The following is a 27511-nucleotide window of genomic DNA, read 5'->3' on the forward strand; positions in this document are numbered from 1 at the left end:
GTGAAGTTCTATTCGACACCGCGAGCGTCGTTCGAAATGACTAATTTCACGATCGACAATACCGTCGTCTCGGTTTCGCAGGGTAGCAAAGTATCCTGCATGTCGGTGCAACGGAGGTACGTATTCTTTTCTCCGTCCACGCGATGGCTGTCTTTGTGTGAGGCTGCGTAAGCACTACGCCGTATATTCTAGATACTGGAGGCTGGAGGGGCTAGTCGGAATACGAAGCTGTGTGTTGTCGTCAGATCCTTCGCGGCAGAAAAGCAAAACGGGAAATATCGAGTTGTGATCCAGCCTCGTGCGGGGCGGTGGCTGTATTGACCTGGGTTGCATCCATGTAGTGGATCTCCGGATCTTCGATGAGCTGACGTTGTAAGAGGCCGAGAAAGAACCTATTCACACAATGACGCGCTTCCGCGAGATACCGAATTCTCCCGTGGCCATTCCGTACCACCTCGCTCGCTGTGGAATGGAATGCGATGATGTACAGATGCAGTGCCACGGAGATGATTACTTTATAATGTCCTTCTCACGGTGAGTAACAGCTGTAAGTGTTGAGGTGGGTCATCCACGCCGTTTGCTGGGGAGCCCTACGACTGTGTAGACCCATGCTCTATTTGACACGAACAAGGACGATATGAAGAAGCGAGTACGACAGAACGCAGGCGTCTGACGAAGAATCAGATACGTCAATTGCGAAGTTCATGTGTGTTTGACATGTTTATTGTCTATCATAGCAAGTTATCGACGGATGGGTCGGCCCGCGTTATTCGTCCGGAGCATGGCGAAGCGCTCACTTTTGCTCGCCCTGGCCTGAGCGCTCAGACTCAGCAATGACATCGTCACTGCATTGTTGTTAGTATTGACATTCTCCGTCTGGCCAAATCCTAGGTATACTGACATGTGCTTGTCCAAGTCCTCCATGTGCTGCCTTTGCGCCTTGAGCTTCTCCTTGATTGCCATGAGCCTGTTTGTTGTCAGAAAAATGTACAAGGTCTTTACTCCGTCTGACTGCAGATGTGAAGCAGATATGACAATAGGTCAGGCAAGATGCACGTACTTGGCCTTCTCTTCTTGGCGAATGAAGAGCTCCTCGCTAGCAGCCTCGCGCTTGGTGAAGGCGTCACTGATAGTTGAGTCAGTTGAGATGCTTGGAATTGACTATCTGAATCTTAGTCTCGACTTACCCGCCAGCAACTCCGGTAGGCCTTGAGGATCCTGAGCCGGTAGCTCCCTCTGCCATTCGGAGGGCAGATGCGGAGAAGTAACGGGGAGCGGCAATTGAGCGCGCGCTCTTGATGATGGATGTGCGAAGCATTGTTGCGTTTGGTAGAGAAGTTTGGGTTGGGTACTGAGAGGGTGTTGTGTGGTTATATACAATTGGTATGCTGAGGTGGAGTGATGGCCTGAAGAACATGGAGCTTGGACGTGCATGTGCGTCATCGCTCAGTTCTCACGTGACGTCGAAGGGTCTCAACACCGTTGCCTGGTCCACTCGATAGTTTGGTACACACGAGACAGACGTACGAAAGTCGAACTTGTTCTTGTTCCACGTCTGTTCAGATCAGGCAAGGGGGTTGATTGACAGACAGTATGCTTCAATGCGGCCCATAGGGGTTGGGATGCACATGATATTTCATTGTTCAAAGCACAACTGCAAGTGCCATGAGAGACTTAGGGGCTAACATTAGTACATGTTATGCAACATCACGGTCTTGATCTTAACGCGATTGGAAAGCTACACTATGTCTGCCCGCCCAGAAAACGGCCGGGACGTTCAGAACAGAACAGTCATGGTGCCCACTGCCTGACCAGAGCCAATGCCGGCTCTACAAAAGCAAACGTGATGCCCAATCCTCGTGGTGAAGGCTGGTCCTTGTAGCTGTCATGGAAGGGGTGTACTGCGGGGCATGCCGTTCAGGGACTCATGGAGGCAACACCCCCAAGGCGGCTCTACAAGCCTGGAAATAATGGCAGGCACTATGCAAGTGAGGATTTGGCCGCTGAGGCGGTGACGGGCGCTGCTCGCCTGTCAGAACATAAGGTCGCGCCTGTTCTGGGCTGGGCCGTGTGAAACCAAGGATAGGCAGGCGTGATCGCCGCCAAGACGAGTCGGGTTCTCTCCCTCTCAAGTCCCCTCCTCTGATAACTCAACCACAAGCCGCCTTCGACCTAAACACTTGCACTCCGCTTCTCGTCAACAACACACACCCCGCCTCTAACAACCTACGCTTCTGCACACTCCCTCCCCTGTACCAACTTTTCTCTTCGTAAGTGCTCCACCGCATTCCGTCACTGCCCAAGAACCCGCGGACAGCTGCAATTTGCGCCTTGGACTGCGGTAAACAACGCCCGTCGTTCCCATCAGCATAGCCGGCTATCGAGACCGCCCCTCGCTCAAAACCCCTGGACGCTGTTGTTGAGGGTGTCGTCGATCGGCGCTCTTTTCGGAGACCCGTGATAGCTCAAGCCGCCCCTCTTCGCGCATCTGCCCTGTTGCCAGGTGTAAAGGCTACGCAAGCAATTGCTGGGCTCCACTTGCCGCATTCTCCGACTTCTCAACACACGCAGCAAAACAATCGACAACGGTAGAGACAGTGAAACGGCATTTTCTCCGATTACGGCAGTAGCGCACATTGAGGGGCGGGCTTGCTGCTTAGCAACTGCGATAACCACTGGTCGCACTTGTTGCGCGCTCCAACTCGGTTCACATCAGCTAACAGCGATTTCCACAGACTACACATCACAATGGGTTACGAAGACTCCGTGTACCTGGCCAAGCTGGCCGAGCAGGCCGAGCGTTATGAGGGTAAGCGCGTCTGCAATGAGGCACAGCATTGTATTCTAACCCCGTACGACAGAGATGGTCGAGAACATGAAGGCTGTTGCCTCTGCAGACCAGGAGCTCTCCGTCGAGGAGCGAAATCTCCTTTCCGTTGCCTATAAGAACGTCATCGGTGCTCGCCGCGCCTCCTGGAGAATTGTCACCTCGATCGAGCAGAAGGAGGAGTCCAAGGGCAACGAGACCCAGGTTACTCTTATCAAGGAGTACCGCCAAAAGATCGAGGCCGAGTTGGCCAAGATCTGCGAGGACATTCTTGAGTGCCTTGACGGCCACCTGATCCCCTCTGCTGAGAGCGGAGAATCCAAGGTCTTCTACCACAAGATGTAAGACACCACACACACACACTACAATACCTAGCTAGCTTTGCTAACCATTCTCTCTTTTCCAGGAAGGGCGACTACCACCGTTACCTTGCCGAGTTCGCCGTTGGTGACAAGCGCAAGACTTCCGCCGACAAGTCGCTCGAGGCCTACAAGGCCGCTACCGATGTTGCCGCCTCCAACCTTGCCCCTACCCACCCCATCCGTCTCGGTCTCGCATTGAACTTCTCCGTTTTCTACTACGAGATCCTCAACTCGCCCGATCAGGCTTGCCAACTCGCCAAGCAGGCTTTCGATGACGCCATCGCTGGTACGTGAAGGGCAAGAGAACCATGTCTGAACGAGACTAACAAAAACTCAGAGCTCGACACCCTGTCCGAGGAGAGCTACAAGGACTCTACCCTCATCATGCAGCTCCTCCGTGACAACCTGGTAAGTCTTTATACACGCCTTTCTACATCTACATCCAGCGTACTAACTCCACTCAGACTCTCTGGACATCGTCCGAGGCTGAGCCATCCGGTGACGCACCCGCCGGTGAGCCCGCCACCGACGCGCCCAAGGCTGAGAGCAGCGAGGCTCCCGCCGACGCCAAGGCATAAATTCGAAAAACCAATAACACAGACGCAAAAACGGCAGGGGTTTAGTGGTGATATGGTGCATCTTGGTAAGCAAACGGTTAATGATGGCTAGATTCATCGTTTTCTCAGTGTGGCATGAAGGGTATATCCTAGGTGTGACTTCAGGGCCGGGTATGCGCTTTGTTTAGACTACAAATTTTCAATCCTGTCTACATCCTCTTACCATGTGTCTTGTCACACATGCGCACCTGCCCCTGTGGCACCCATTATTATCCCTTCTCTATCTATACAAGTCTCGACTTACATGTCAATATGCTTCCTTTGCGACTAGAGTGCGGCTGGTGGCTACTTATCATAGCTTTGCTATTCCTACAATCTTTTCAAGGATTAGAATCAAAGATATCTGCTTGTTAAGTTTGTTTTACTTTCTAGTCGAGGTATGGCTTGGCGAATGCTCAGTATTGATGTTCCATGATTGCTACGAACTGAATGCTCCTTTCACATTGCGATGCTTACGTCACGCACCTGCTTGCGAGGAGTCGTGACCGCGACGTATTGTTGCTGCCACTCTTTGTGCTTGACGGCATTAGGCTGCCGTTCCTCACAGTGCCGATGAAGTCGGACTGTCTCTCCCCCTCTCTCTCTCTCACACACACACACGTATACACACATACATCAGCTCTACAAAATTTCGGCACGGATCACAATCTCGACAACTCGACTTATTCTCTTGAAAGATGGTAAAATTAGGACTGGCTCTACACGCGTGACTAACAGATCTGACAACACACATTTCGCATGGCCAAGCAGCAACCATGGACTCCGTCAACTTGTCGCCACCTGCCCAGACTGTCGACAACCACCATTGTCTCCGATGGTAGAGACGACCACGACCACGACCACCACCATCAATGAGTAGGGCACACGATCGTCTTCACTCATATCACCACGGATCAGCCGGGTTACGACCGACCGCCTTCACTCCCTTCCGGTTCATGGGATTTGCCCTGATGAAATACGAGTCATGGTATACGAAGCACTGGTCGTCGTTGTTGGCAAAGTCTTCTATACACCAGACGACTAACTCTGCAAAGAACGAAAAAGCGTTTCACCGACTTCAGACTATACCGAGCTCCATCACTGGCTCTCTGCTTGCGGGTTAGCAGGCGAGTTCATGACGAGGCTGAAGAAGTCTATTCTTGGGGAAGAATCTATTCGTGCTACCTACCAGATCAGTTCGCAAGGAGAGAACCTTTTGCCCAATTGCTTTTCGTCAATCATGTGGTCGTGTGGAAGAGTATTATGGGTCAGAAGACGTACATTCGATGCAACGTGGGCCAGGTTCATGTCTTTAGGACCGAGCACGACAATATTCCTGGGTGTGAGGGATAAAGGCACCATCAACTCAAGAGGCACAGCTAGTTTGAAATCTTCCTTGTCAAAATACTCATCGACTAAGTGTACACAAAACTACAATGTTTCTGCCGTCTAAAAACGCTCACAGCATGGCACTATAAACACTTTCCTTCCTCAACCCCTCTTGCTTGTCTCAAAGAAGAAGTAGTTGTCTATGACAGCATCCTGCTCATATCGTTCCTGATCCTGTTGTAATCCAACAGACCCTCAATCTGTCCGACGGCACTGACAGCAACGTCCTTGTCCCACAGCCTGTTACGGGCGAATTGCATAACGTCCTTCTCTGTGATGCGGCCGACAACGCGCTCAACCTCCTCGGGGCTTAACCGGCGACCAGTGGTGACGATTTGGCGACCAATGTCCTCGGCGACGGCGGTGGTGCCGTCAAGGGCGAGGAGGATAGAGGCCTTGAGTTGGGCCTTGGCACGCTCGACTTCGGCGGAGGTGACGTTCATGGAGAGGCGGGACCACTCGCGGAGAGTGAAGTGGACGAGGTCATCGAGCTGGGTGAGGTTGGAGCTGGTGAGGTAGATACCCCAGAGACTGGAGGGTGTTAGCAGATATCTTCATGTACCTTTTGGAGTGACGTACCCAGTGTCAGAGTAGCTGGTGGAGAAGCTCATGAAGCTGTTGGCCAGAGCGTTTTGCGAGACGAAGTTGCTGAGCTTGCTGCCAAGGTAGTCGGAGGTACCCATGGCGCGGTCCCAGTTACCGACGATAGCCTGTGTGACGAGCGCAGTGAAGTAGTCGGGGTCGCTCCAGCTAACACCCTCAACGGCAATGGCGATATTGGCAGTGCCCATGGTGTCGTCACGGAGGCGGACCTCGGAACCGATGAAGTCGGGCTTCGCCTTCTGCTCGGCAGCGGCAGACTTGGAAGAGTAGTCCTGGGGCTCCGAGGGGAGGTTGGCGAAGTACTTCTCGGCGAGGTCGACGAGTTGCTCGTGGGGAATACCACCAGCGCCAACGAGGACCATGCGGTCGGCAGTGTAGTTGGTCTTGATGTAGTTCTCGAGATCAGCGCGCTGGATGCTCTGGATGTTCTCCTTGGGTCCGAGGATGGTGCGGCCGAGGGGCTGGCCCTGGAAGGCAGTGGCGTGCAGGTGGTCAAAGACGACCTCCTCGAGCTGCTTGTCGACCTCCTCCTGCTCGCGGAGGATGACATCACGCTCGCGCTCGATGGCCTGGGCCTCGAGCTTGGAGTTTTGGAGGATATCGGAGAGGATGTCGACGGCGGCGGGGACGTCGTTGTTGAAGGCCTTGGCGTAGTAGACGGTGTTCTCGCGCTGGTTGGGTTAATTGTGCGTTCACTTGAGATTTGTGGGTATGACGTACCGAGGTGTAGGCGTTCAAGTGTCCGCCCATGTTTTCTATCTCGAGTTCCAACTGCTGCTGGGTGCGCTTCTGAGTTCCCTGTGCCAAGCATCAGTCCTGCTTCATTGCCATTTGTCCCGGCCATTGCCATTGATGTCGTACCTTGAAGGCAAGGTGCTCGAGGAAGTGGGCAGTGCCGTTGGTCTTGTCCGTCTCTGCGCGGCTTCCTGCGTCGATCCAAACACCGACGGTCGACGTCTGGGCCCATGGGGAGTGCTCGGTAGCGATCTGGGTGCATGGGTCAATTGCAGTCGTGAAGAGTGCTACAGCGTCGGGCCTACCGTGAAGCCATTTCCGAGGGTAGTGGATTCAGTCTTCGCGCCGTAGGCAACGGGCGTGGCCAGGCCGCGGGTCAGAGGCGAGGCTCGCGAGGACTTGACGGCGTTGATGGCGGAGCGAGAGCGCATGCTCTGCTGCAGGTTGAGGGCGAGCCGGCGGGAAGCCATTGCGTCTGCTCGCTGTGGCGGGGGGATGGGAGTTGGTTAGATGGGGTTGGGGTGGATGTATCGACGTCCAGCTGCAGCTTGGCCTAGGTGAGGTGGATGAGTTTCGTCAAATCTGCGATCACGGGATTTCCCGGCCTGCACCGCCAGCCAATGAGCGCAGCAGGGACGTCAGCAATCGACATCCGAGGCATTGTCGTCAACATCCAAGTCGTTCCGATATTGCATCGCAGCGACCTCCTCGATCTCGACCTTCAACCTCCAGCACACAATGGCCTCCGTCATGCGTCCCGGCCTCCTCAGGCAAGCGTGCCCGCCAGCCCAGCAGTCGCAGCGCATGCTGTCCACTGCGGCGTCGACCATCAACCGCCCGCTCGTCCAGCAACTTCGCCCAGCATTCCAGCGCTCCACCATCCAAAAGTCCACGCGCATTGCCGCCTTCCACGCCACCCAGCGCAACCAGATTCTGCCGCCGCTGCCCCAGAAGATCATTGGGACCACCAACGACCCAGTCCCAGTCCCAGACCCCGACTACGCCCACGGCAGCTACCACTGGAGCTTCGAGAGGATCGTCTCCGCTGGTCTGATTCCCTTGACCATTGCCCCCTTCGCGGCTGGATCGCTGAACCCGCTCACCGACTCTATTCTCTGCGCCCTTCTGGTCGTCCACTCGCACATTGGCTTCGAGTATGTTGATTGGAAGCGTTTGTAGTGGTTACCGTGGCTAACGTTATGCAGGTCCTGCATCATCGACTACTTCCCCTCCAAGCGTGTTCCCAAGACTCGAACAGCCGCCATGTGGGCTCTCCGCGCTGGAACTGTCGCTCTGGGTCTTGCCCTCTACTCTTTCGAGACAAACGATGTTGGTATCACCGAGGCCGTCGCGAGGTTGTGGCACGCATAGATGTATATTTTGGACCTGTAATACAAATGCAGAGGGACATGTCTTTTTTGATTCAACTACTGGACCATGGAGTAGAGTGATTATGTCATTTCCCGTTTCTCTTGACTGACTGACTGCTGTTGTGATGAGCATCAGAACAGAGCTTGCGAATATTGAGAATCAGGGTTGATTTTGATCGCGTGAAGCGCTTTCCTGCCCGATAGTGATAATTTTGATGCACTTCAACATAGTCTCATGACTTGAAGGTTGGGGCTTCCTGGGGTAAGTGCGAAGATAAACCTACGATTTCTGGCAATAGAGCAAAAGCGATAGACGTTGGTTAGTGTATGCCTCTCGATAAGCGATCCTGTTCGACAGAGATTCAAGCCTTGTGGTATGATGGGTTTTGCTTCTGATATATCAATCCCTCGATGTGAAGTTGCTGACATGTGCGGCCTCGCCCCGCCTCATGGTTGGATGCGCCTTCCCTGCCGACAGGTCCACCATCCAGGATTATCAGGCAATCGGGGTGCTCACAAAGTTCTAGACTTCATTCGGACACCAACACCAATCCCGGAGGCAACAGACAGCTACCAAGTTTCCCTTCAGCTTTTCCTGTCTCATACACCCGCGAGTTCATTTCGATGGTAGCGCCTGACACAATGACGTCGTGGCACTCTGCTCCGCGGTGCTCGCTGGTTCAGCAAACGAAGGCCACCGCGCACTCAAAGGAAGGCGCGATGGCAGCCCTCATATATTCGCTCGCACTTGATCTGCTGGATGGGAATGTTCATATACTTATCCAGTCCCCGAACATTATCGTTACATTAATAACACCTAGTAATGCAGCCTACGCACGTCGCGCATAACTAACCGACGCCCTGCGCCACCACCCATATGGATATCCAGAAAGAGCTCATTCAGGTCGACGAACTGAACATCGGGCTCGATCGATCACACATCACTTACCAAGGGCAAATTGAACTACCTGGAAACCACTCCGGAAGTAGCAGTGACGACATACCTCACTCACACGATCTCAACAGAAGTACGGAGGATCATGTTTCGTCAAACACGTCGTCTACTAGCAGGATAGTCAACAAGGTTCGGCAGAAGAGACATAATGCCGGTGTCAAGATTAGAAAGACCCTGCATATCGCAAAGCCAGAAGATGAGGCTGAGGAGCCCGATCCAGATTCGATAGTACTTGTTGATACTACCGAAATAAAGGAATCGAACTCACGCCTTGACCACAAGTCTACAGCATCGGAGAAGCACACACTGAAGGACCTTTTGCACAACCCGATCGACACGGTGAAATCTGCAGGATGGTGTCAGGGAAATCAAGAAGTTGCAGCAAACATAGCTGTAAGCGAAATTCCTCATGGCCGGGAGGTGGATTTGGTCAACGTAGCGACTGCTGTGAATCAGGCCAAGACAGGAGCCAAAAAGGCGCAGGCTCAAGAGAATCTTGCTGAGATGCTCAACCAGCGGCAAAGTACTTATGTTCGATGGTCGCTCGATCGACATGTTACCAAGATTAGAATACTACCACGCGACACAGTGGTACTGAAGCCTAGATCGGACTTTGAAAAAGAGGATACCGCAGGCCGTACCGTTACTGACTGGAGAGCTTATGGCTCGCACTTACTGGACTATTACGCTCATCGGTACGGTGGACAGTACATTGGATTCGGCTCTGATCCGCCGACACCCTCGAAGGAAACAATCATGCCAAACATTGAGCGCCTAATTGTTGCGACGTCACCGTTCCAGGAGTTCATCATGACCACCCGTCGTGTATACAGATGGGAGTACCCTGCCGAGACAACGAAGTACCTCGTAATTTACATTGTCCTTTGGTATTTGAACCTCCTTTTACCAGGTGCTCTGTCAGTAGTATTATATCTGGTCGCAGAACGTCGCTTGCACGGACAGTCTATCGAGGACCTCCGCGAAGATATCAAACACCGCGAAGACGTGGAGAGAACAGCGCTCTCGCTCACCGAGTTCATCGAAAAACAAGGCGATGAGAACTGGGCGCACGATCTCCTCCAAGATCTCGGTCCCTGGCTCATGGTTCAGCTAGCCGATCTAGCAAACTTCTTCGAGAGTGTCCGCAACTTCTACGAATGGAGAAAGCCAATGCGCACACTAGCCGTCCTTGTAGTCCTCGCTACGGGTATTCTCATCACGGTCTTCACGCCTCTCTGGCTACTCATCAAAGTCTCCACATTCTCCGCCGGTTTCACCTTCTTCTGCCTCTTCCCCATCTCCGTCAACTTCCCAAACTACCGCCTCCTCGTCTCGCCTTCAAAACGTCTGTTCTGGAATATTCCAACGCACGCTGAGTGGGCAATTCAGTACATGCAAGCCGAAGGTCTCCGCGTCGTCACTGAGAAGCAGAATGCTAGCGCGAACACGACCACCCTGACGGATACGAATAGTCCTGACGCTGCTGCCTCATCGGAAGGGCAGGACTTTGCCTCGTACTCCTGCCATTACGATGGATCGCCAGGACGTCTCATCATGAACCGTACAGGAGTACGTTTTGTCGCAAAGGGTCCATTGCACCAAGGCCTCTTCTCTCTTCCGTATGATCGGATTGGCTATCTAGAGAAGCAAGACCGACATGTGGAAAAGATGGTCAAGGTGCTCAAGGAGTGCAACAAGGACTTGCGTCTCGTCGATAGAGATGAGCATGAGTGGATACTGCATGAAGTGGAAAAGAGGGATGAGGCGTTTAGTCAGATTGTTGGATTTAGTCGGACAAGTTGGCAGGTTATTTGGTAGTCGTAGTTCGTATTTCCCACATGTCCATCTATCAGACACAAGACCACACAAATCTCAACATCGAACTGTTTCTTACAGGCAAACTCTCTATTAGTTAAGCATTTTAAAAAAAACCATCAAAACTATCCTCAGACCTTTTCCCCAGAAATGCTCCCCTCAGTCCCCACAATGGTCGTCTCCCCATTCCCCAAAGTCTCCACCAGCCGCCTCGGACCAACATATCCCCGATTCCTGATCCAAACATACCAACCTCCCAATAAGATTGTCACGCCCCCCACAAGCGCACTCGTATAATTCATCGTCGTAGTATCAAACGGCACCGCAAATGGGAAACAATAGATCGGTATCCATACAACCATGTACCCACACGCTACGCTGGCCACGGTGTAAAACACCGGGTTAGGCATGGTAAAAGGACCTTTGATAACGTGGCGGCGGCGAGTCAAGATGTTGGGCAGAATGAACGCGAGGTACGACATTGACGACAGCACGATGAAGGAGCCGACAAAGGCGGAGAAGGCAGTCGACGAACCAATGTAGATACAACCTAGGATCGTGTTGATGACACCACACGCCAAGGTCGCGTTGAACGGGTTTTCCCACTTCTTGTCGATCTTAGCGACCCAGCGGGGGAATGGAGTTGCGTCGTCTCGGCCTAGGGTCCATAGCATGCGGCCGGAGGTTATGTAGCAACCGATGTTTGTACAGAATGTTGGGATGAAGATTACGAGTAAGAGGCCAAGGGAGCCGCCGTGGGAGTTTGTAGCTTGGCGGTAGAGTTCGGCGAGGGGGAAGGGCCAAGGGTTTGTGAAGAGGGAGTCGAGGTCGTTTACAGAGTAGAAGATTGTTATGAGGTAGAGCAAGGCGGTTATGAAGCCGACGGTGTATTGGGCGAGGATGGCTTTGGGGATGTTGGTTCGGGGGTGGGGGAGTTCCTCTGCGAGATGGGAGACGCAGTCGCTGTTCGTTTGTAAGTAACTACAACATTGTGCTTCGTTGACGAGAAGCTTGACTTACGGCGTCCCCACAGCGAAAGCCCCGTTCAGCATGCCAGCGCAAAACACAAAGCCGTCGCTACTCCAACCTGCCTGATTCTGCCAGTCGCGCCACACAAACTCGTTACTTGCATATCCCTTGCCGCTTCTGCTAGGCATGATGGCGCATACCATGATGGTGATGAAGACGCCCATTAGGATAAAGAACAGACCAATGTTTGTGAGTTTGGGCAAGGCGCGGTTGGCAAACATGACAATGAAGCAGGCGATCCAAGTGATAATGAGGTAGACGATGAAAACGTGCCAGCGTTCGAAGGCATAGCCAGGGTGGAAGAGGCCGTACATGGAGATGACCTGGTTGGCGAGGATGGAGGATATTGACGCAGTTCCGAAAATCCAACCCAGAGCGTTCCACCTGTGTAGTGTTAGTTTTGCCTTTTCTCAGACAACTTCCCAAGTCGGTGGCAAGATGCCCGGCAGATGTGGGAGTGATGCTTCGAACCTACCATCCTGCGTAAAAGCCGATGACTTTACCAAACCGCGCTCCTGCTGTCACACTAGCCCAGTGGTAAACACCAGACGACGAAGGGATAGCAGAAGCCATCTCGGCAATACAAGCCGCTATCATGAAGTAACAGCATGCGACAGCAATGAATTCGTAAATGACACCTGCCGGGCCGCCATTGTAGAGCGCGATAACCTAAGCATGATTAGCATGTCGTAGCCTATACATTATGCCAGGAAAGAAAAGAGTACTAACAATAGATCCTCCCAACGCCGCCCAAACATTTCCCGTAGTGATACCAATTGCGCAAATGCTCAACAGGCTGAAATTGCGCTCCAGTTCCTGCTTGTGACCCGAAGCATTCAAGACTTCGCCCACGTCGCCCGTGGCCTGGTCGACTTCCGGTCTTGACTTCTCAGAAGACTTCTTTTCCATATCCATGGTCGGCGATCGATGATGGCAGTGCGCCAGCTACCGCGCTATAGTGGTTTTTGCTCTGCAATTCGTTTTCCAGGAGGGAGGTGGTGGGCAACGAGGATATACAAAAAGCGATAAGAATGTCTTGATGTCAATAGTCGTTAATTTGCCCAGACACGGGAGGACGGAGGTGTAGATTACCAGCCTTATGGGGAAGGAATCAGTGGAGCAGCGTATCGATCGCAGATCAAACGGCCCTGCTTGTCAATCGTACAGCAAATGTCCGCCCAGAGATAAGAGAGGCCAGTAACGGCACGAAGAGAGGACGACGCGGGCAACGCGAGACAGTGTTCAGAATCAACGACAGTGAAGGAATACAACAATCGAGAGAAACATTTCTTCACTTGCATCGTACTCTTATGATACCCCATCTGCCATGCAAGACAGCGGCTTCGGACGCCTCTATCTCTGCTGTGTCAACCACAACACTGTCACTTACACGTAAGTATGTATGCTAAGCGACTGACAGCGCTCGGAGATAAAGCAACGCATCTAGCATTGCCGTCCGCTCTACGCCCCGGTCACGCCAGAAAAGCCCCAGCAAGACAGATGGGGCAGCAGGCGCGTCTAAAGAGATTCGGGCCAACATCCATGGTGTAACGTGCAAGCAGTAGCCAACTCCGCTGGAGAACCGTGGAGACGGGTCAGGAAACACTAATCGTGTTATGTCGTGTGCAGTACTGATAAGGCGCTGAGGCGGAGCTGAGCTGCCCAGGGTGCAAGATAAGTGATCCCGGGTATATAGTACAGGAACAGGATGCGCATCTGGCCAATAAGAGACAAGACTGGTGGATGTAAGCGGGAGATACGCGAATGCTGATTTGGGATTGCGGAGACTTTTGGAGTAACACAGTGGCGTAAGGCACGATAAGTGACTTTTTTTGCATGCGATTCGGAGTATGATCAGAAGACAAATTTGAAATGCTGTCAGGGTGATTTTGAGCGCTTGCGTGATTGTGGTTGAGGTGATGGCTGCTCTCCACACATTTGGGGGTCCTAGGAAGTGGTGTCTACACAGCGGAAGGCGGCCCTCCGTAGGCTTGCCGCTTACGCGCTAGGATGGCATGTCTGCGCTATCCCCCACGCGTCTTAATGGCCCTGATCGTTCCTGCCAATCGACAACTTGCGATGCATTGACTCTGGACGTATAAGAAAAGTGCAGAATAAAAGCATGATATGACCAGAAGAGACCAGCGAGATGTACTCAGCAAAAAAGAAAGTAAATTGCTGCATCGCTGCAAGATGCATTTTCGAATACTGTACACAAAATAAACGCACCTGCAACTCCAAGTCCGTGTCGCTCTGCCAGAGGATCGATGATTACATACGTTTCGTCCCCATCCACGCGTGAGCGAAGCCAATTCTAGTGACATTTCCACATCCATGTCATTCCGCATATGAAAGGAAGAGATGACAGGCTTATGCGCTGCGCATCTCGGTATCGTCAGAACCGTCCACATCGCCAATCTTCCGCTTGCTGGGTGTGGCGCTGCCCTCGTCGTCGCCGTCGTCGCCTTCAGTCCACTCGGTGACTTCCCACTCGACGTGCACGCCGCTCTCAGTGTGTCCCCCGCGCTGCTGCTTGAAGCGGCCCAAACGAGTGTTGCGCACAATCTCCTCGAACCAAGGCGCACCGCGAGACTGTGGTTCTGAACGGGCGACGGAGCGCGAGCGGTCAGTCGTCCTTGAGGGACCAGCAACGGACACTTCGTCGTCGCTGCTTTCGCTGCTACTAGGCAGGAAGCCGAGTTCACCCAGCATCTCCTGATCCTCGTCCAGCAAGCTGCCGACTGTCAGGGAGATGTGATCGGCCTCGTCGCGCGTTCGCTCGTTCCATGATGTGAGCTGAGTACCGCAGTATCCGCAGAATTGACGGCGGCTATTCGGGGTATACGGGGAGGTGAAGCTGCGCTTGATGCTCATAGGGGTTTCGTCGAGGAACTGCGCAAATGTCGCAGAGGTGTACCAGGGCAGAGGTACACGGAGCCATAGTGTGAGAGGGTTGGCCGAGTGATGTCCTGTTGTATTGTTGTTAGCGACAGCCCATGACGTGACCCATCAAAAGGGATACATGAGCCGCACAGCAAACACGCCGTGTACTTACGCGACGCAGAAGTGTTGTCGTATCGCAGCTCTGCCTGCCCAATCTGCTGCTTCGGCATCTCGATAACATAGCGGTTCCTGCCGCAGGCGCAACTGCCATGTAGCGTCTGGGTCGCCATGCCGGTTGCTGCTTCGTGTGTTGTGTTTCGGTGTAGGCAACGGGCAATCTGCCTCTGGCCGTAGAACGAGGAATCGATGCGTTCAGTGTTTGCGGGGTGGCGATCGTGGAAAGAAATCGAAATTAGATGTCGCCCGTTGCGACTTCCCCAGCTGTCGTGCAACGGCCCGTGCGATTGGTTAAACTCCAGCCTTATGAGATGGTAACCTAGGTTGACCCTTACACGTCACCTTGACAACGCAGACAACCCAGTTTAGAGTGTGCAATACTAGCTTGATAGATTATGAAAACGCGATAAACATCCACGTACTTGCCGCAGAGCATATATGCGCTGTGCTGCGTGGTGCCAAAGGTTACCGCCTGTAAGTTCGGTGATACAGCCTGGCGTCATGGGTGGGGAAGCTCACCACTAAGGAACATTCGAGCACGCTCCAGTGTATTCGCGAAACCAAGACTCCATCCAACCTCAAACTGCTTTCTTCTTCGCTTTTTCTCTCATCTTGGCAACCCCTTCGTTGACTCTTTCGATGGCCTCCCTCGCTCCGTCCCAGCACTTCCTCTTCCCCGTGCTGAATACACGATGTATGGACGGACTCCATATACCGCCCATCAGCAGATTGCAAAATCTTCTCTCGCGTAACCAGAAAAGCCAGCCTTTCCACCCATATCCCAGGTACTCGTTAACACCCGTACCGGCAAGATGGTCCATAGCCCTTACCCACTCACTTGCCTCACATTGCCCTGGTGACACGTTGGGAATGCGCTTCGCCGAGTCGGCCAACCACATATGATGCTTGCCAACGGCGAAATTCATGGCAGAAAGCGATGGTAGACTGGATTTACCCGCCCAGACTTGGGCTACAGCCATAGATGCCATATCTGCTCACTGTCAGCATCTGCTTCGCCTGCATGTTACATCTCAATTCACGTACCAAAAATGGGGAATCCACCAAGTGTTATAGAAACGTTGCCCAAGAACGCCAAACTATCCGGCTTTTCCAGTGAAAAGACGTTATGATATAGACGGAAAAGCGACTTTCCATTCGATCCGGGAGCATCAAGCCATTGCTGGGGACGACATGTGGGATCGAAGCAAGGCTCAATCATACTGAAATCTGATGCGTATCCTGTACACCAGATTATAGCGTCGACTTCAAGCCTAGTTCCGTCTTGCAGTTCCACTTCAGTGGCGCCTAGAACGCGTCTTATTCCTGCGACCGAGGAGATGCTACCGTCTTCGAGACAAGGAATTAGGGTATCAGACACTACGGGTACTTTGCCTGCTTGTTCGAAGCGCCACTCAGGACGGATCTTGAAACTCTTGTCTTGCATTTTCTTAATAAATTTGTCGAATAGACGTTCGCCGAGATGCGGAAAGTATTTAAGGATCAGGCTTTGGACTGTGAAGAGACGTAGGCTATGCGTATGGTCAATCGGGACGCCTTTGATGCGCCGTGGGAGCTATAGGTTAAGAGTCAGTATCAAAATACTCGCGACTTCAGGCCGTACTATTGAACATACAATGCGAGCTCCATGCCGATGCGCCATATACACCTTGTTTGCCACACCCACGAGTTGCGTAGCTGTGTCCGCCGCACTATTGCTGAAGCCGACGACCATGACTCTTTTGTTCTCATAATCTTTCGGCTGCTTGAACCCTTGGGAGTGTACACTAGACCCAGCAAACCTCTCAATGCCTTCCACAACTGGAAGATTGGCCTTTCCGATCATGCCGCCAATCGCTACGACGACCTTGTCGTAGTACTCTTCATCCCCACCTTGAATATTTAAGACCCATTGCTGCCGCCCCTCACTAAATGTGATCTGCTCGATGGAAGTGCTGAGTCGCATATGCGGTCCTAGCTTGAAGTGCTTTGTATAGTCTATTAGGTATTGTTGTACTTGTGCAGCTGCAGGGTGTGATGGGACATCTTCCGGGAAGGGAAAATCGGTGAAGCAGCCTCTCTCCTTGGATATATTGACCCTAGTTGTCTCCATGACCGAGGTCTGCTCTTTCGCTGAGTACTGCCAAAGACCGCCAACGTATTCATTGCGGTCGAAGCCTGTGGCGTGAAAACCTTCCTCTCTGAGGTTCTTCAGTGCTACGAGGCCGGCCGGTCCTAAAAGTTCAGTCTCTGGTTTTGCCATCTCAAACACAAGGCATCTTACCTAGACCTATCACGGCTACAGTTGTGGCCCCGTCCATGTTGACAGTCGCGCAGATGTGCTGTTGGCGCTCTGTACGTCTGTCGTCACCCGTCCTTTCAGAGGGACACAGTGGTAGTGCTAAACTCAAAGACGTTCGTGTTGTTTTGGCTGATGTTAACATACACCGTGACAAGCTTCACGATCAAAGTGAAATGGCCTGACATGGCGGCTGGTGGGTCTTATGGGCGAATTGTTAGGCGGGCCGCACGGAGCGAAAGAGTAAGCAAACTCTCACGCTGCGCACTTGTGACACCAATACCATTCCAACTCTCAAGTATTCTCTATAGCGCATGATACGCATGTTTCTCCATCAATCTGAGTTGGTATGCTTCGCGAAAGCTTGATCTGTTAGAATCGGTTACACCGCCACGGCTAACTAAGAGCTGATGTGGCGTCGGCCCCACTTCACAGCCCACCGATGTAGTGCATCTCACGCATGTGCTGCGGCCTTCCCCCTACTAACGCGTCATCTTTGACAAGCTCTACTGCTTGACTGGACGCCTATTAGCCCTGGACATAACGCGTGGTTCTGAGCTTAAGGTTGCGATTGGACATCTCCTCGCATAAGGCAACAGCTTTCCGTTCAGCTCTACGCGGCTAGCAGAGTATCGACAAGACATATGAGCAAGCCTCCAGTTCTTCTCTATACATCAAGAAGACTGCTATAGAGTTTCAAACTTTTCAACCATTCATCCCTATACTGGACTAAATCTGACTCCCTATACCTTCCCGACCATGGCTGGCCCACCATCATACCCCGCCAATGGCGATTTCAACTCCAGACCACCACCCCCATCGGCACAATCACGACCTAACGTCGCTTCCGCCCCAAGTGCAATGTCAGTCGCTGACTCTTCTGATAACGACTTTGAGCCAACCCCCATCCATAGCCCCGGAGGTCCACATTACGAAGATTTGCCACCATCATACGACGAAGCGCAAGACCAGGCCGTTCACGATACACGCAACGGTATAGCGCCCGTAGACCCAAGCCAGATCGAAGCCCACCGCATCACTTCCAACGAAGGTCCTAATGAGCCCGAAGTATGGGAGTATCGAGTAAGAGGTGAAGAACCAGATCCTGCGAATGAGCGGGAACAAGCGCCAGACTATGCAAATCATACGAGCGACAAAGCTACCAGTGTACCTGTGCAGCATGTCAGCACCAGTGAGAGCATTACAGTTGGACGAGTGCACAGCGAGTTTGATTCCAAGTCTAGTGCGTCCAGTCTACTTGATCAAGCCCTGAAATTCGCGCATCGAGAGCCAGATGCCGCAGCGCAGTATGCACCGCATTTGAACCGTCTCATCGCAATACCTGAACTTGCCGGGCCAGGACGGCGTGCAGACGAAATCTCAACGTTCCTAATCGCCTACGCCGAAGTTTTGAATCATCATTCGATTAAACCTGATGAATTCGCCGATTTTCTTTACGGTCTACAAGTCCTATGTACTGTCACGAAGACAACAGCCAAAGACTTGCTGGACATCCCAGCGCATGGATACACTTCTTCAACTACAGTGGACGATTACATTCGAGGCGCGAACGAGGCGTTCTTTGCGCCAAGAGGTCTCGTTGTGTCGTTCCGCAGTGAGACTGCGCTTCTCGAACAATTGCCCATTCCCATGGGGCACAAAAGTACTGTCCTATCTAATTTGGCGGACAAAACTGCAACAGCTGAATGGAGGGCACAGCAATTGTATCCCTGGATTGAAGCGCTCGACGTCGAGAATCTCCCGGCGCCGAGTGAGAGGGTACGAAAGTTGTATGAGTTGAGTGAGCGGTTCGAAGGTTGGAGAGTTCCGGCACAGAGTTCTTCTGGTACTGGTCGTCACATATCGGGACAGAACAGGGACTTGGGACATGAAGACCCGCCTCATTCCGTTCCTGAATCTGGAACTCGCCATCCTCGAGGGCACCGTGGGGGCGATTGTTCGCCCTTTGGTATGCCAGGCCGAGGACCATTCGGAGCTCCAGGCAACGGGCCTTTTGGCAGACGAGGTATGCCTTCTCGCGGTCGTGGTCGTGGAAACGAATGGCGTGGAAACGAGTGGGCAGAAGTGGGGAAAGAGTTGGGCAAGATTGGTGAACAATTCGGCAAACGCATGGGTGATTGGGGTGTAGAGTTTGGAAAACGCGCCAATGCTTTTGGGCTTGATGTGGGCAAAATGGCGAGTGGGAGTGGGAGCGGTAACGGCTCCCAAGTTAGAGGCACAACATTGGGTCAACAGTATCAAGAAGCACAAAACGATGACCTCCCGCCTGCCTACCACGCTCCAGCAGGTCAAGAGTCGGGCGTGCTGTATGGAGATGAGAAGAGCAAGGTCAATACTCCAAGATACCCTGTCTCGACGACCATAGACGACAAGGGTAAAGGAAAAGCCAAGGAAAAGGACCTGTACAGCGACGATGATGACGATACATCATCCATGTCATCAGACAGTTCGATCTCTTCCGACTCCGACTCTGATTCTGATTTCGACGACGACGAAGACTTCTCTGGCGTGGACAAAGACCTAGCACGTGCACGCAAACTCTCCATCCGCGATGCTCGCCACCACCTCAAGGAACGCTCTCGTACCTTGAAGAAACAACACCGTCAGAAGAAACGTGTGTTGAAAGCTAAGCACACTCTGAACAAAGAAGACAACACTGGAAAGGGCAAAGCCAAAGCCAAATCCAAATCCAAGCTAAAGAAAGATCCAGAATGGATAGAAGCCAAGAAGGAATATAAAGCACAGAGGAAGGTGTTGAGAAAAGAGCGCTTGACTGCGAAGAAGGAGTGGCGTGAGGCAAGAGAGGAGGTCAGGAGGGAGAGGAGAAGTGCCAGGAAGGAGGCCAGAGGTAATGGCAAGGGTAGAGAATTTATTCCGGAGGAAGCAAAGCCTGAGATGGTATGGCTTGTGATCGAGAATTTGGCGCCGTGAGTGTTTGCAGGGGATCTTGGATGCCCTCTTATGATAGTGGCACTGAGAGATGCATTGACTAGAATGGTCATGTCGACAAAAGGCATCCTAGCACTAATGACATTGTCGAGTCATGACCTGAGCATAGCATGAGTCATTAACCGAATTGCAAACATGGCACGTCACTGTCCTACTCATACCTTCAAACCACAAGAGTTAACCACACTTATACTGGCTTCACGAATTTGACAGTGCATTCGGAAAGATGTCGCCTAGAACATATATCGTTGGCGATGGCGCCGCGAAATCGCGTTCTGAGCGTTGAACAGCTTTGCGCGCTCACGTCCGCCTCCTTCCCCGCAACCCCGCCATAAGCGTACAGGAAATCGTCTTCCTTCGTTGAAGATTATCCGCAAGTAGCCCTCGATACATGACATGGAGGTCGCACTACTTGGTTTCAGAGCCGTCATTGGGTAAGTCCAGGGTAACGGCCCTGCTACCTAGGTACCTTTTTGACGGCTTGCCTTATCTCGGAAGAGCGCATCTGAACGACCTGGTATATAGCTTCGAGACCTTCCGTCATAAGAATAATTAATACTTTTTTGAGTTGTACGAGTTTTACATGGCGCCGAATCCTAAAAGAGTGAAAATGTCTCCCTCTACTGATCGCAAACGCGCTGTGCGCATCGCAGGATGCTCTGGTGGCTTCACGGACCGTTCTCTTGCTATCACACGTATGGCTGGCGACCCAGAAGTTGATGTAGTAATGGGTAGGATTTCCTGACAAGCGGATATGTATGATTTTAAACTGACTGAACCAGGCGATTGGCTATCCGAAATGACCATGACTGTACACGGTAGTGGAAAAGTAAAGCAAAAGTCTACGAAGACCAACAATGGCACTATGAGTCTGGAGGAGCGTAAGAAGAGCGCCATGTACGCTGACACATTTATTCAATGCTTCGAACCGGCAGTACCAAACCTAGTCAAGAACAAGACGAAGCTTGCTGTGAATGCCGGTGCTTCAGACACTGAACTTCTCGCTGAGGTTGTAGTGGATATACTGGAGAAGCAGGGCGCTAGTCATCTCAAAGTAGCATGGATCGAAGGCGATGATGTGACGGGACAGGTCAATAGTCTGATCAAGAAGGGGGAGAAGTTTGAAAGTCTGATGCATGGCAAGAAGCTCGAGGAGTGGGGGATGGAACCGGTGTGCGCTCAGGCGTATCTGGGCGGACTTTGCATAGCAGAAGCTTTCCGACAAGGCGCCGATATAGTGCTCGCTGGAAGAGTTGCGGATGCTGCGCCAGTCATTGGTGCTGCGGCGTGAGTCGCCTTACTACCGTCACCAGTGACTCAGCTGACACGATCAGGTGGTGGCATGACTGGAAGAACGACCAGTTTGATGAACTTGCTGGAGCGCTCATCGCTGGCCATCTAGTTGAGTGCTCAGCCTACGTCACAGGAGGATACTACTCGATGTTCAAAGATCTCATGAAGACAGGCAAGCACATCAACATGGGCTTCCCTATCGCAGAAGTAGAGTATGACGGCAGCTTCAACATTGCGAAAGAGAAGGATACTGGAGGTAGGCGTTGATTTTCCAGCTCGTGACTTTATGCGGCTGACACGTCCAGGTTGCGTCACTGTCGGCACATGTACTTCGCAGCTGCTGTATGAGATACAAGGACCACTGTACTACAACTGTGATGTCACAGCTGATATCACGGATGTCAAGATGGAGCAAGTAGGCGAGGACGTAGTACGTGTTACGGGGGTGAAAGGCTTTCCCCCACCACCTACGACTAAGGTTGGTATCACTGCCCCAGCCGGCTGGCAATGCGAGTGGCATATGTTTGTGTGTGGTCTCGATATAGAGGAGAAGTGCAAGATCACCGAAGATCAGACTCGATACGGTAGGCGCATTCACATCGTCATCACATCATCAAACTAACGATGATCAGCCATGGGAGACAATGTCAACCGCTTCAAAACGCTCAGATTCCATCAGAACGGTTCATCACCAATCGATGCACACAACCAGGACGTAGCAACGGTCGACTTCCGGATCTTTGCTCAAACCTCTGATCCCGAGTTGGTACGGCCAGACGTCCCCAACGGATTCAATCGCTGGTGTCTTGAAGTCTTCCTCCAATCAGCTCCTGGTCTCTCGCTTTCCAACGACCTGCGACAGATTGCGCCGAAACCATACTACGATTACTGGGTCTCACTTCTCCCTCAAGACCAACTGCCCTTGCGCGTACATGCCATGTACGGCGACAGAACAGTCACCAATCTCAGCCCACCTAAGGTCACGAAAGAATATCCGCGCCAGCAGACCTCGTATGAGACCTCATCACCAGTTGATCTTTCGTCATTCGGCGAAACGGTTCGCGCACCGCTAGGTTACATCGTCGCCGGCCGGTCTGGTGACAAGGCATCAGACTGCAACTGCGGGTTTTTCGTCCGCTACGATGATGAGTGGGATTGGCTGCGTTCTTTTATGACGATCGAGCGTGTCAAAGAGCTTCTTGGGAAGCATGAGTATAGCGGCAAGCCGATTGATCGCTTTGAGATTGCGGGGATTCGATCAGTGCATTTCTTGCTGCATGACCACTTGAGGGATGGAGGTTACAACACGTGTTCTTCGTATGATACGTTGGGAAAGAGTAAGTGACGCATGAATTGTTGACGTGATTGTGGCTGATGAATGTATAGATGCTATGGAGTATATGCGTGCAAAGACTGTGGATTTGCCGAAGAAGTTCTTGGATCGTGGGCGTATCTAACCACATAGCCATAGCAAGTGAAGACTTTCAGTTGCTTGCGAGTAACAAAATCACCTTACCGAGATCTGAGCCTTCTGACTCGAATTACCTAGCTGTGGTGATGGAGTGTACGTGAGTGTTCCTAGCTGCTCCTCATATGACATTTGTTGTTATGTTTTCCCTAACACGAAGTCTTACTGTCAGCTCATTGTTGATCATGTATCCAAGAAGCGCCACTTCATGTTGATGAAGTGAAGGTGAGTGCAGTCCGTGTTTTAGTGCAACAGTCATTGCTCTTTCCTTTCTCGATTACAAGGGTCCAAGCTTAGCTTTTTCACATCACTACGACTTTCTGGACACTGCCGCTCACCTCTCTGTCACCCACTATCCTAGTACCATACGAGACTCACTTACTACACCGCGCTCAAACGTGTCATAACTGCAAGTCACTGCGCCTGCGGTCATCAGGCAAGTATTGTCCCTGTTAAATAAATCATCGTGTTTCTGCATTTGCTAAGTAACTCTAGTCACACAGCTGTCATCGTGCGACTCGCCCAGCAACAGAGTTGCTGTATCTCAGCGCAGTCATGCACTTTCCACTGCCAGAACCAGCGCCCAGTCGGGTCGCACAAGTGTGCTTTCGGTCCGACGACCCGGGTGCAGCTTCATTACTCGGTATCCCGCCCGAACTTCGCAACCAGATCTATGAGTACTTACTCGTAGATCCCCAATCTGTCACCATTGGGGCTGAACTTCACGACGATAATACTATAAGCACGGTTAACGACTTTGCGGGAAGCTCTGGCATTATCCATACCTGCCGTCAGATCTACCATGAGGCACTAGGCATTCTTTATGGCCAGAATGTCTTTCGCTTCCAGTGGAGCGTACACCGCGAAAAAGTTTTACCCTTTCCCATTATCGTCGCTGATCCAGTTAAGACCTATAAAGACTGGGTCTACGATGTTGGGTCCTGCCTCTCAGTATTCCGCACTGTTACCATCGATACGGGTGTACCCAGAGCAGCAGTCACATACGACGACCTTGAGATCGAATTTGAGCTCCACCCAGATGCGTACACGGATGGCACTGCAACTACACCGACTCTGGGGTCACTCGACATTTACTGGGACGAGATTGCAAGCAACATCTCAATTAAATTCGAGAACACAAAGAAAACAAGACGGTCCATTGCATATTCGGGTGCTAAAGAGCTGGAGGGGCTACATTTCAACTTCGAGCGCATTACCAACGTTCTCCTTCAGCTAGGAAAGAATGATTCACTAGGTTTGAAGGGAACACGCCGCTTGCTTCAACAAGTTCATGTGGACCCAGGCGGCATCCAAGGTACCATTCAATATCGGCAGACCAGTCATAGAACCAACGTCTGCCGCAAGTTTCGTTTATCAGAAGGCACTCAGACATACGAGCTTGTCCCTCCGTCAAGTCCATTGAGTCTGCTCGACCTACCTACCGAGCTCATCACTGGTATCGTTGAGCTTGCACTTACTCATCACAAAGTCACTTACAACTTTGACACGGGAATCACGCATGGACATGGATTCGGCTTGCTTAACGTCAATAAACAACTTCGCAAAATGGTCCGCCCATACTTTCTTTCTAAGACTCGCTTCACCCTTTTCCTGGGTTGCGATACTTCGCTGGCTACGAAGGCATCGTATGGAGTACTCGAGCGTCGCATCGCAGAATTTTTCGAGGATGTTTATGGTTGCGTCTCTTACATGAGATACTGTACTCCGATTGAGGCGGCCCTGTGTCACGGGAACAAGCCGACCATCATTCTGCAGTTCACGACTGCCAACCACATCCAGATCAACGCATGGGATCTCCTGTGGACCACTACAATCCTCCCGCCCAGTACTACAATCATAGTTCGCGTACACGATTGTAGTGACAATGTCCATGTCACGACACTAGATGAGATTCGGAGATACGCCCTAGTATTCTTGGAGGATCTCATGGACAAAGCACCCCCACAGTCCTATTGGAGCACAGTCGAGTTTTGGCTCAATGAGCAGTGCCTTCCCGTGAGAGCCACCATCCAGGGAGAGCATCAGGGATCGCAGTATGCTTGTGGGGATGTGGTAGATGTCTCGAATATGATGGATGTTACCGCTTTGCACAACGCAGTCGAGGCAAGAGAGTGGAGACCATACGGGACGTTGGATGGGTTCAGAAGCATCACTCAATCGACAAGCTGGGGTCATGAGACGTTTGATGACCTTGTTAAGTGTCTTCGATCCCTTTGCCTTTGACCGCACGATCATCGGTGAGGAGGCTTTGATGCATTCACCCTGTACTCGGGATGAAGGTTTTGTACGCACGGGAACACCAAGACTTGCTGTACCTTAAGTGATGCAGTACTCCAATCAGCGTGATAGTCAAAACATAATGGATATATCTTACACCGATTAGACCAAAAAGCCCGCGGAGGATCATTTCCATGCACGGCCTCATCTTATTTCCTTTTGCCCTACAATATCCGTGACTAGGCAATAAAGAGTACGCGTCTGCCTGGGCATACCCACACAGTGTATACCTAACATTAATCTAAACGAGGCAGACAAGAAAGCGCCACAAGAAAAAACAAAGGAAAGCCTTCGGTAATCAACCTCATTTCCTATTAGCCCCCAACTACCCACGTCGGAGTACTAAGCAGCGAACTAACTTCTCACCCAGTTTGGACCTAAGCACTAACGGGAGCGAAGATCGACAGCTAGAAGGTCTCATGCGGAAAACGAAAAAGCCCTCGCCAAACGCTTCTGCTCCTTCGTCCATGTCAGATGCATGCATGCAGCATGGCAGCAAAGCGCGGCTAATTTGTACCGGTTTGCTACTCGCGTAGCCATCACGTTCGGGAGCAAGCAGGGGTATGTAGGTATGGGAAGTTACCTATATACAGTAGGCAGGTGTTGCGCTTTACGAGCTTCCTATTTCAAACAGGCTTTGAGATGACGGGCTTTATAGGCGTGGAGACGGGCGTCCCAGGACTGCCGGCGCTACTCCACATAGTCGAAGGACGGACTCACAAAGTTGTTTGGCGTGCGAAAGGGGAGGGGAAAAAAAGTGACTACAACGCACACAACGATCTGAATCTACCGGTGAGCGCCACGCATCGGCAGTTAACTTACTCCAATTTTTTTCCCCTTTACCACGGAAGTTACTCCAAAGTTCTCTGCGGGGCAAGCTAGTTACCCTTGGAGAGATGGCTACGCGTGTCATGGGAGATTGCGACATTGTAGCATCGCGCGATACGATGCGAACACGGCTTGGGAATTCCGGCCGGAGATACGAGGGAATGGCGATCATCTGTATACGTACCGTACTTACCGATGTATACCCATTGCTCCGACAAGACCGACCTCGGGTAGCGCGTAACGCGTATGTCGCCTGGCTGTTCGGTCGTTTCTTCGTTCGTACGAGTCGCGTCACTTCCGTGCATAACTACCGTGATCGCGTCATCTCGTCTTGCCCTGCGCGAATGGACTCCACTTTGACGATCCAGAGGACCCTCTTCACGATAGCGATCTCCAACCTCCAGTCTTGCCCGTATTGTACTAAGCCACTAAATCTTAGCAAGACCCCTCTTACACTCCACCGCACTAACCTCCTTACCAAGCTTTCCAGGCCTCTGACTAGCAGCGACTTGATGCTACTAGATCCGGAGTTCTGTCCCGTTATCCAATCATTAGCATTGGACCCTTTCCGATCATAAGTGGAGGTAAAGTGTATATGTGAGAGTGTCGTTGTGATAACAGCGATGGTTCAGGAAAGTTGAGAAGATTCTTGGTGTAGAATATTTTGCTGGTGTTTGAAAGCACTGTTCCTGCGATCCGCTTCCCATCGAGATGACGGAAGAAGTAGAGAGGAACTCTTATGGCCCCAGCGTTGCTCATCATTTTGGAGGGAGTTGTATGTTGAAGGCCTCGGAGTGAGGTGGAAATGGTGGACTTACGAGAGGACGTCATGACAGCGGTGCCAAGTCGGAACGGCGTGGCCTGGTCGCGGTTTCTCTCCCGTTGAGGAAATTGTTCCAGAACGACGAGTACGGTGTGCTTTTAGACTTCAGGGACAAGCGTAGTGTAGTAGTAGGAACTAGTGCGGGAAACCTTACGGTTCCTGCGAGGCGTCCGGTACGCGAACCGAAGTCAAATTGCATCGAATCAAAGCCCACCGAATCAGATGTACCTTCTTCAGCCAGCCAAGCGACAGCCGGCAACTGATTGGATGCCAAAGGTGCGCCCTTGCTTGTCGCCTCGCTTCCCCGAGTAAGAGCTGATGTCCAGTTTGAGTAATCCATCGTTTGTTTGCTGGGAAAGGAATCCGAACGGTTGGTCGCTTCCACGCCACCAACACGTCGAAGGACCAGACAAACGGTGTTGTCGACTACCCTGCCGCCTACAGATTTGGGCCGGCAGATGGGCGGCTAGTGCGCGAGTCCAAAACATGTCGTGAATCCAGGCGAAAAGTTTGACTCGATCATGACATGGAGATCAGCAACATGGCAAACCTTGACATTTCCACCATCCATGATTTTTGCTAGCACCGGAGCGCGTGGAGTATCGAGCAAGAGTCAGTCGGCGACTTGTTGGTTGGCAGCGGGCGAAGATTATCCGAGAGAGTGGTAAAAAAAATGAGACGGCGTAGTGACAGGCGGAAATAGTGGCGCAGACGGGCTCGCTCTCATGTAAGATGCTGCGGCGGCCGAACCTCGCTATCGGTAACGAGGGCAGCGGGTGGGTGGGAGTGATGCA

The 27511-nt window shown here is 52.0% G+C and overlaps 11 protein-coding genes across 11 annotated transcripts; 6 read left to right on the top strand and 5 right to left on the bottom strand.

The window, feature by feature from the left end:
- Nucleotides 1-793: 793 nt before the first annotated feature.
- On the bottom strand, nt 794-1318 carry AA0111_g10521 (hypothetical protein; the record flags this gene model as incomplete). Its single annotated transcript, XM_028644281.1, has 4 exons — nt 794-845; nt 902-967; nt 1061-1126; nt 1188-1318. The coding sequence occupies 4 exons, from the start codon at nt 1316-1318 to the stop codon at nt 794-796; spliced, it is 315 nt and encodes a 104-aa protein (XP_028501907.1).
- Nucleotides 1319-2748: 1430 nt separating this feature from the next.
- On the top strand, nt 2749-3767 carry AA0111_g10522 (14-3-3 protein; the record flags this gene model as incomplete). Its single annotated transcript, XM_028644282.1, has 5 exons — nt 2749-2809; nt 2862-3168; nt 3234-3475; nt 3527-3597; nt 3654-3767. 5 exons carry the CDS (start codon nt 2749-2751, stop codon nt 3765-3767), a joined length of 795 nt encoding a protein of 264 aa, XP_028501908.1.
- Nucleotides 3768-5314: 1547 nt separating this feature from the next.
- On the bottom strand, nt 5315-6982 carry AA0111_g10523 (Mitochondrial-processing peptidase subunit beta; the record flags this gene model as incomplete). Its single annotated transcript, XM_028644283.1, has 5 exons — nt 5315-5705; nt 5754-6448; nt 6498-6575; nt 6639-6764; nt 6818-6982. The coding sequence occupies 5 exons, from the start codon at nt 6980-6982 to the stop codon at nt 5315-5317; spliced, it is 1455 nt and encodes a 484-aa protein (XP_028501885.1).
- Nucleotides 6983-7250: 268 nt separating this feature from the next.
- AA0111_g10524 (hypothetical protein) lies at nt 7251-7883 on the top strand (the record flags this gene model as incomplete). Its single annotated transcript, XM_028644284.1, has 2 exons — nt 7251-7666; nt 7718-7883. The coding sequence occupies 2 exons, from the start codon at nt 7251-7253 to the stop codon at nt 7881-7883; spliced, it is 582 nt and encodes a 193-aa protein (XP_028501910.1).
- An 876-nt stretch (nt 7884-8759) lies between these two features.
- On the top strand, nt 8760-10655 carry AA0111_g10525 (hypothetical protein; the record flags this gene model as incomplete). The annotated part of the gene is made up of 1 exon (XM_028644285.1): nt 8760-10655. One exon carries the CDS (start codon nt 8760-8762, stop codon nt 10653-10655), a length of 1896 nt encoding a protein of 631 aa, XP_028501909.1.
- A 128-nt stretch (nt 10656-10783) lies between these two features.
- Nucleotides 10784-12596, bottom strand: AA0111_g10526 (hypothetical protein; the record flags this gene model as incomplete). Its single annotated transcript, XM_028644286.1, has 4 exons — nt 10784-11615; nt 11673-12065; nt 12157-12350; nt 12411-12596. 4 exons carry the CDS (start codon nt 12594-12596, stop codon nt 10784-10786), a joined length of 1605 nt encoding a protein of 534 aa, XP_028501883.1.
- Nucleotides 12597-14051: 1455 nt separating this feature from the next.
- On the bottom strand, nt 14052-14854 carry AA0111_g10527 (hypothetical protein; the record flags this gene model as incomplete). The annotated part of the gene is made up of 2 exons (XM_028644287.1): nt 14052-14650; nt 14737-14854. The coding sequence occupies 2 exons, from the start codon at nt 14852-14854 to the stop codon at nt 14052-14054; spliced, it is 717 nt and encodes a 238-aa protein (XP_028501911.1).
- A 465-nt stretch (nt 14855-15319) lies between these two features.
- Nucleotides 15320-17059, bottom strand: AA0111_g10528 (hypothetical protein; the record flags this gene model as incomplete). The annotated part of the gene is made up of 4 exons (XM_028644288.1): nt 15320-15732; nt 15786-16314; nt 16375-16973; nt 17023-17059. 4 exons carry the CDS (start codon nt 17057-17059, stop codon nt 15320-15322), a joined length of 1578 nt encoding a protein of 525 aa, XP_028501919.1.
- Nucleotides 17060-17796: 737 nt separating this feature from the next.
- Nucleotides 17797-19989, top strand: AA0111_g10529 (hypothetical protein; the record flags this gene model as incomplete). The annotated part of the gene is made up of 1 exon (XM_028644289.1): nt 17797-19989. The coding sequence occupies one exon, from the start codon at nt 17797-17799 to the stop codon at nt 19987-19989; it is 2193 nt and encodes a 730-aa protein (XP_028501918.1).
- A 628-nt stretch (nt 19990-20617) lies between these two features.
- AA0111_g10530 (hypothetical protein) lies at nt 20618-22757 on the top strand (the record flags this gene model as incomplete). Its single annotated transcript, XM_028644291.1, has 6 exons — nt 20618-20738; nt 20790-21294; nt 21342-21556; nt 21606-21884; nt 21933-22637; nt 22687-22757. The coding sequence occupies 6 exons, from the start codon at nt 20618-20620 to the stop codon at nt 22755-22757; spliced, it is 1896 nt and encodes a 631-aa protein (XP_028501879.1).
- Nucleotides 22758-23323: 566 nt separating this feature from the next.
- On the top strand, nt 23324-25012 carry AA0111_g10531 (hypothetical protein; the record flags this gene model as incomplete). Its single annotated transcript, XM_028644292.1, has 1 exon — nt 23324-25012. The coding sequence occupies one exon, from the start codon at nt 23324-23326 to the stop codon at nt 25010-25012; it is 1689 nt and encodes a 562-aa protein (XP_028501880.1).
- Between the last annotated feature and the right edge of the window lie 2499 nt (nt 25013-27511).

The sequence above is a fragment of the Alternaria arborescens genome (genome assembly GCF_004154835.1).
Source record: "Alternaria arborescens strain FERA 675 chromosome Unknown contig_36, whole genome shotgun sequence".
In the NCBI taxonomy this organism is placed as follows: Eukaryota; Fungi; Ascomycota; class Dothideomycetes; order Pleosporales; family Pleosporaceae; genus Alternaria; species Alternaria arborescens.